The following is a 7,514-nucleotide window of genomic DNA, read 5'->3' on the forward strand; positions in this document are numbered from 1 at the left end:
TTATATGACCGGCAAGTCACTCCCACAAACCTACAGAAGAGGTTCTAAAAAAATTTGAAACCCACCACTGAGTTAGATACACAATCCATTTAAAAGAAACAGCTTAGCATTGATCATGTTCAGTGATCATAAAATACAGATTGTTGGGGGAGAAATTGGAAGGAGAGGTGGAACTAAGTTTGCTTCTAGATTATTCCTCTGAGATGCAACAATGCTGCCTAATTCATGACATTTTACAGACAGTCAAGATTATATAAAATTCCACTTAGAAGCCTCCTATCTTTTCCTGATCAAGTTTTCCATCTTTTCTCTCTACGAGAAACAAAATGCAATTTACCTGAAAGCATTTCAGTGTCTTGAATAATTAATATAATCTCTAGAAATATGTACAGGAGTATTCCAAACTATTTTTTACAGATTGTCCCAAAACTTTAAACCTTTTAAAAGAAAATCTTTAAAATATTTTATTCCCAGTATAATTCTACTATAAGAATATATAGTTCTCCCTTCAATCCTTAGGGCTAGTTCTAAATTTCCACATTGGATTCCATCAAGGTGCCTGTAAGAATCAGCAAATTTCTATGTGCACAGATGCTCTTACCCTTCAATAAACACTTGCAGGAGTACATCTACGAAGAAAAATAGTGCTATGCTGAAAGAGAGGTTTGCAATCATGGATTCAACAGTTTCACGTTCTTCATCAACCAACAGAGAAAGAATCACAAGTGAAATATCCACAAAAATAAGCACCACACCAAAAAATCTGCAAGTGCAAGGGACATGAGAAATATAGGCATATTTCAAAGCAAAAAGAATGCAAGTCATAATTCTACACTTTTTGTTTTTCTGTTGAGATGCTGAGGTCCAATTGGTTTTGGACCACATCTTCTGTAATCTCTAGTTACCATTAACTACAGTTTTTGATAATGAGAGCTGTAGATAAATTGTCTCATCAAACCCTATCAATTCAGTAGTGGAATGACAAGGTGTTGGAGAGCCACAAGTGTGATGTACAACCTGCCTGCGTGTATATTAAAACAGTTGAAAAGACATTAAAAAAACAGTTAATTATGTTAATGCAAATATAGAAAGTTTCTCCAAAGTTATATATGCTGGAGGCATGTGCATTGTAGACTTCTTACATTGTGTTACACCATAATATAGTTTCATATTATGTGTGTCATGGATTGTAAATTATAAATTATGGTTTAATAATTGAATGACTCCAACAAACTGACTTACTGGGGAAAAAAAACATGATTTATAAAAAAATGCATACATTATGAGCAATACATTCTGATACAGTAAATTAGTGGTAATTGAAACGGAACAATTCACTGTACAATTCTTTCCTTGTACTAATTACTTTTCATGTAAACATAATATTTACCTGAATCCTAAAGACATCACACATGGAGATATCTTTTTTTTCATCTTCCTGAATAATTAGTGGAGAAAGGAAGTAAAAGAAAAATTGTTAACGATTTTGCCTAAGATTTCAAGGAACAAATCAAACCTTACAAAAAAGAATCATATTAGTACTCCCTGATCAAGTTTAAATACTGTAGTGGTATCAGTAATATAAAAATTTCTATTGTATTTAAAAGACAGTCTAGAATTATACCCACAGTAACACTTATATTTCTAGGCCTGCTAGGTACTAGTTAAATCTTCCTAGCAATCCTTTTTGTTTTCCTTATAATTCCTCAAAGTAGCCAATTGTTTATTTTGTCTTAAGGATTTTTGAATCCAAGCTTTAAAAGATAACTAAATTGACATTTATAAATTTTCATTCATTAATAGAATTCTATCAAAAAAAGAACAAACAGGATTCCATCAAGAAAGAAAGAAAGTTTTGTCTAGCAGTCAAAACACCAGGTTAGAAACCAGGAGAATGAAAATTCTAGTCCTGCCTTAGCCATGAAAGCCAGTTGGGTGATTTTGCCCCAGTCACTCTCAGCCCAGCTCACCTCGCAAGATTATTGTTACAGAGAAAATAGGGGGAAGGAGTATTTATGTTCGCCACCTGAGTTGTTTATAAAGTAATAAAGGTGGGATTTAAAAAATCTAATAAATAAAATAAGAAAACCAAATGAGTGCTTACACCCTGGATTCAGCTGCATAGTTCAACTATGCCTGCAAAACAGAAAAGCCTGTGTTTCTTATCCAAAAATACATTATTGTCCCTTGCATACCCTTCCATTAACAAGCAACCTAGAACCAGAGTCTGAATTTTGTTATATTAAGATTATGTCCTTAAGAATTTTTTTTGTTTTTTTCCCTATGGTTCTAATGTTAATTGTGTAATTAATTTTTCAATGTTATTTTACTATTTATAGTTATTTACTACAGAGTCTCATAACTACACTACCAATTTGGGAAGTGCTTTTTATTTTTCAGAACTACCATTTGACAGGAACTAACAGAATGGCACATTTTAAAAACTAAATGCACTTTAAATTTAAATGAAATGATAAACAGAAAAGGACCAGGAACAAATATGATATATTTTAAAACACTAGTCTTCTTCAATCAGGGAAAACAAACATTTCATGCCTGATCAAATGTTTAATCTCTTCTGATCTGTACTGGATCTTTCCCCCGTCACTGACCACATTTTCCCTTTATACATACTTTTACAACCTTGGGTGACTTTATTACCATTTCGGTACATATTGACAAGGAATTTACTATATATAATATGGGGTGGCCTATACATTTCATAAATAAATGTATACATAATTCTGTGAAGTTTTGTGGGGTCCACTATTTGGGTTGATTGCTTGATTAGATTTATTTGCCATCTCATTTTGAAGTGACCATAGGTGGCTTATAGCACTAAAATTCATAAAAAATATGTTACAGACGTATGGACGTAGCCATAATTTGCATGTCCCCACGGATTGGTTCGCCAAGCTGCAGGAAGTTTAAATTGCTGTCATTGGCCAGCAGGTTTGCCGGAGCTGAATAAATGGAGGGCTCCAGCAGCCTGCTGGCAGATCACATTGCAACCAAATAGGGAAATAAAGTGCTGAATCTTTACGAGAGCCTGCTGCCTGTTCTTTATCCGTGACCATCTAACAAAATAAATATTTCTAAAAAATAAAAATGGAAATTACAATGGTAAAATTATAGTTAAAAGATGGTGAGGGAGGGAGAAGGATATGCAGGAGGGAGCAATCTTAATTCATCAACCATTTCCGGTGTGATGCTCTGCCATTGAGATCCCAAGTCATCTGGCAGAGCCAGGTCTTCAGACCCTTATATAAGGTCAGAAGGGTGGAAGTTGATCTCATGTCAGAGGTCAAGATGTTCCAAAGGGAAGGAGCCATGGTAAAGAAGACCTCCTGGATCAGACCAGCCAAAATTGCTTGACTGTGGAGCCTGTAACATGTTCTTTCTTCCAGTATGAGTGAAGTGGGCCAGTCCCAATGAGATGATGTAGTTTCTCAAGTAACCTGGACCCTTGCAATGCCTGTCTTTAAATGGAATTACTAACATCTTGAATTGCATCTGGAAGCAAACTGGCAGCCAATGCAGCTCACATAGTTGTTAACATGGCCTATCCAAGAACTGTCCACACCACTACACTCTGCACCAATTGAAGTTTCCAAATTCTCTTCAAGGATAGCCTCATATACAGTGCATTGCAGTAGTCCAAACACTTGCTAAACATAAACATTTTTAAAATCCTAATTTGCTTTTTTAAACTAAGTTAACTCAATAACAGAGAAATGTTATTTATAATATTATTATATTGTGTTTTATTTACATTTATCAGCTTACCTCACCCATGAGTCTGAATCAGAATCTTCTACCTCAACACCATCATCAAGAGAAACTTCAGACTCCTTCTTTAGCTCAGGTCTGCCATAGAATTAGTCAAGCTGCTATTATAACATTTCTTCTTCAATGGTAACATAATCATATCCATTTATACCAAAGACAAATGACTAGTGTTGTTTAAATTTCTCAAACAGTTCAGGAAGTTTAATTTATTTAGTATGTGTGCCTGCATCCTCTTCAGTAATCCCCTTGGTCACTTGATTTCTGCCACAGAATTACAGCCCTCGATTTACGAATCTAATGGATCCTGCCTATTCCATCTGTAACTCAAGAATTTGTTATAAAGATCACTCCCTGCTTTCACTCACACATTCACTAATTTAATACGTGGGAAAATGCACAGCTCGTTAAGTGCACATGAGATACTTTGGTTTGGGGAAGGCCATGGGGGGAGGGGGTTAGTGAGGGAATAGGCCACCTACTTCAGACCACCCAAGGCCTCCCCCGACCCACAGATACCTCATTCTCCCTCCCCTGGGGTCCCCACAATTGTTTCCTCCCCCTCCTGCCGCACCGCGTGAATTACCTTATGAAGATCTGTCTCCTCCCCAGCCTGATTCTGTCCCTGCTCCCTCCTTTCTCATCAGCAAAGGGCTTGACAAGGCCTCTGGTGGCGAGAAAGCAGCCCCATAAGGCCACATGGAGCCTTCCACGGCTACTTTCTTGGTGGAGATCAGCTTGACGAGGCTTCCAAGGTGAGAACGCAGTCCCATAATGTTGCATGTGGCCTTTTGCAGCTGCTTTCTCATTGGAGATCAGCTTGAGGTCTCCGGAGGAGAGAAAACTGTGCGGCCTTATGGAGCTGCTTTCTGTCCGCTGGAGGCTTCATCAAGTTGATTTCCGGTGAGAAAACAGCACATGAGGCCTTATGAGGCTACTTTCTCTTCGGCAAAGTGCTTAAGGATTGCTTCCCTGTAGGCTTCGGCAGCCCTTTGCAAAAGCCTTTGCCAGTAGAAACAGAGCTTCAGAGGGATGTGCCTGCTCCTTCCAAGATCTGCTGGTGCCAACAAAGGCTTTTTGCAAAGGGCTGCTGAAGCCTAGAGGAACAAAATAATGTGAGATCTCACACTACTGATCTCACATGATCTCCCACTACATTAGGCCTCTGTTCTCTGCGAATGCAGGCAAAGAAACCGTGACAGAGGAGATTTTTGCAAGGTGAGTGAGTTTCCACAGGTGAAGCATTGGTGAAGACTCGGGGGGGGGGGAATTGGTGGCGTGAATGTTGCAGAGCCTCTGCAATAGTTCGTAACAGCGAACAACTGCTGTGGTGCTGCAATATTCATAATTTCAGGACTTGTTTATAAATTCTAGGGGGCGCTAATCACATAACTTCGAATGTTCGCTAAGGGAATGCTCGTAACCTGGGAATTACCTGTAATCAATCAAGCTGCTGTAGTTAATATTTTCTCTTCAAAGGCAACATACTACAACATCTTCCCCATTCTAATCACTGCCCTCCAGATATCACATTCTAGGATTCTAGACTAAATTGGAAAGTAGACTATATCCCAGAAGGCAGAGGCAAACAACTTTCATATTGGTGTTCCATGCGTATGTGTCCATGTAATCACCAGGAATTGAGTGACTCAAGAATGATTTTACCCTTATTACATCTGGGAAATGCTAAATTGTAAGATGCTGCTGAATGAAAAAGCATTCTGTCTAACATATTTTTACACACTATTGTTCACTTTCTAAACATGTACTTTCCTCTTTCTTCAAAAACAGCAGAAATCAAAATTAGTCAAGGATGGAAAGGAACAGCCAAAGACATATCTTGAAAAAGTGTTTTATGAATACATCCTCTTCACATATCTAATCAGTAGTAGTATTGATTTTTCTGTTTACTCCCATGAAAGTCGTCCACTTGTATATAAAACTGAGAAGGTTTCAAGTGGAAAATGTGCAGACTAATAATGTCATGGGTTATACTACATCACACTTGTCTGTACAAGTCTTTCCCATATTCAGACGAAATACAAAATGCCCTGAACAGCACAAGATGTGATTCAAGTTAGCATTTCAAATGAAATGTCTTATCTACTGTAAAATATGAAAGTTTGCCTATTAATATTAATGCCCAGTTCAAACTATTGAAATAATAATAATGTGAGGGGAAATGCACGATTGGATAATAAAGAAAATATTAATTCAGACAACTGGTTTTTTTTATTCAGGTTCATACATGATCAGATCCGATATATGGTCATTTGATTTGATTATGACTTAGTATGATATAGAAATGTAGCCATTGTACTGTAGTTTACAAAAAGTATTATATGCAGAAGAGGACATTATAGATTTTTCCACAAAGCATAATGAAACAAAACATAATTTATTATCATGTGTGAAACCCAACATTAAGTGCATCTTAAAAATATTTCCATTCCCAGTTTTTGAATGAAATTAATTAAAATGTACAATCTTCTTCCAGTTTGAGCTTGACCCAAACTGTTTTCATGGACATTCTGTGTACTTTTCTTATCAATAAACTGGAATGCTTTGCCATTGACTTATTTTGAATTTTTGTCTTTTATTTTTCAATCTAGCCTATAGTCTAAGGCCTACTACGCGTCTTCTGACAAAAGCAGTATCAGACTGCAAACTTACCTCCTTTGAGGTATATCTGTGATGTTTTGAAAAATGGAAGATCACTCTCTTCCTTACGTTCTTATGTTGGCATTACTTGAATCTGCCTCGCCCCATTCCCCCAGACTGCACACTGCTGGTATTCCCCCAAGGGCAGGTAGGTGCTGCCACACAAAAGAGCTTTGAGCTAATAGTGCATTTTTAAATAATTCGGGCCCTCCTAGGGCATTCACACCTTCCCCAGGCACCAAGACCGTTTTTTATATGTACACAAATATTCAGCAATGGCATCCTGAAAAGTATGCTAGCAAGCATCCAAAACCCATATCCCTTTTATCTCATTTTATCTAATTGATAAGAAAGTACTTATAATCTGCCCAACTACCAAAGTTGTCTGGAAGTTAACAAACAGTAAAAATGAGATTAATCTAGAAAACATAAACATCAATTATATTAGAAAATAAGATTTTTCAGTGTTCTTTTTAAAAGTTTATTCGGAATAATTTTTGTAGTGATACTTAAATTAGGAGGGTTTAACTTTCTCAGTATTGTTGCTTGAAAATCCAAATTATTTATCTTATCTTTCTATTGTTTGTACTTTTATTTGCTAGAAACCAAAGCAAGTTATGCTTCTTGTCTCCAGAAAAAGAAGGAACAGGCACAAGCATGCTTAGAATATGTCGTTCATTTTAACAACTGTATTCTTAAAATGCTATTTATAATTTGTCCATCTTTGCCCCTCCCCTGAAAATAAAACTAAGACAAGCTAGTAATTCTGTTAATATTTCTGAAATAAGAGGGGTATCACCTGTATTTAAGGTATATCTGATGGAAGAAAGTAGAGCTTACTACGATAGATGTAAATTTTTATTTATTAGAGCAACTGTAAAGTTTTAAAATATAATGGAACAATTATGAAGATGGTAGGAATGATAAAGCATTTCAAGAATTTATAAATCTCACAAACTACACATTAATTAAATTAATTCATACTTTCACAAAAGTATAACTTGAACTCAAACTGTATTTTCATATATTTGGGTAGATATGTTATTAGATATCTAGTATTAACTTGA

At 36.3% G+C, this 7,514-nt stretch overlaps 1 protein-coding gene across 1 annotated transcript in view; it reads right to left on the reverse strand.

Annotated features, from left to right (window-relative positions):
- LOC106538330 (phosphatidylinositol 3,4,5-trisphosphate 3-phosphatase TPTE2) overlaps positions 1 to 7,514 on the reverse strand; it is a 35,007-nt gene that overhangs the window by 24,920 nt on the left and 2,573 nt on the right. Inside the window, exons 3-5 of the mRNA XM_087715166.1 lie at positions 3,787 to 3,867; positions 1,391 to 1,438; positions 602 to 763 (exon numbers count right to left, since the gene is read on the reverse strand). Coding sequence (XP_087571292.1) covers positions 602 to 763; positions 1,391 to 1,438; positions 3,787 to 3,867 — 291 coding nt within the window. The remainder of the gene's footprint in view (positions 1 to 601; positions 764 to 1,390; positions 1,439 to 3,786; positions 3,868 to 7,514) is intronic.

This window comes from Thamnophis sirtalis, unplaced genomic scaffold (assembly GCF_051295495.1).
Source record: "Thamnophis sirtalis isolate CommonGarterSnake01/CBP01778 unplaced genomic scaffold, rThaSir2_p1.2 scaffold_5, whole genome shotgun sequence".
NCBI lineage: Eukaryota > Metazoa > Chordata > Lepidosauria > Squamata > Natricidae > Thamnophis > Thamnophis sirtalis.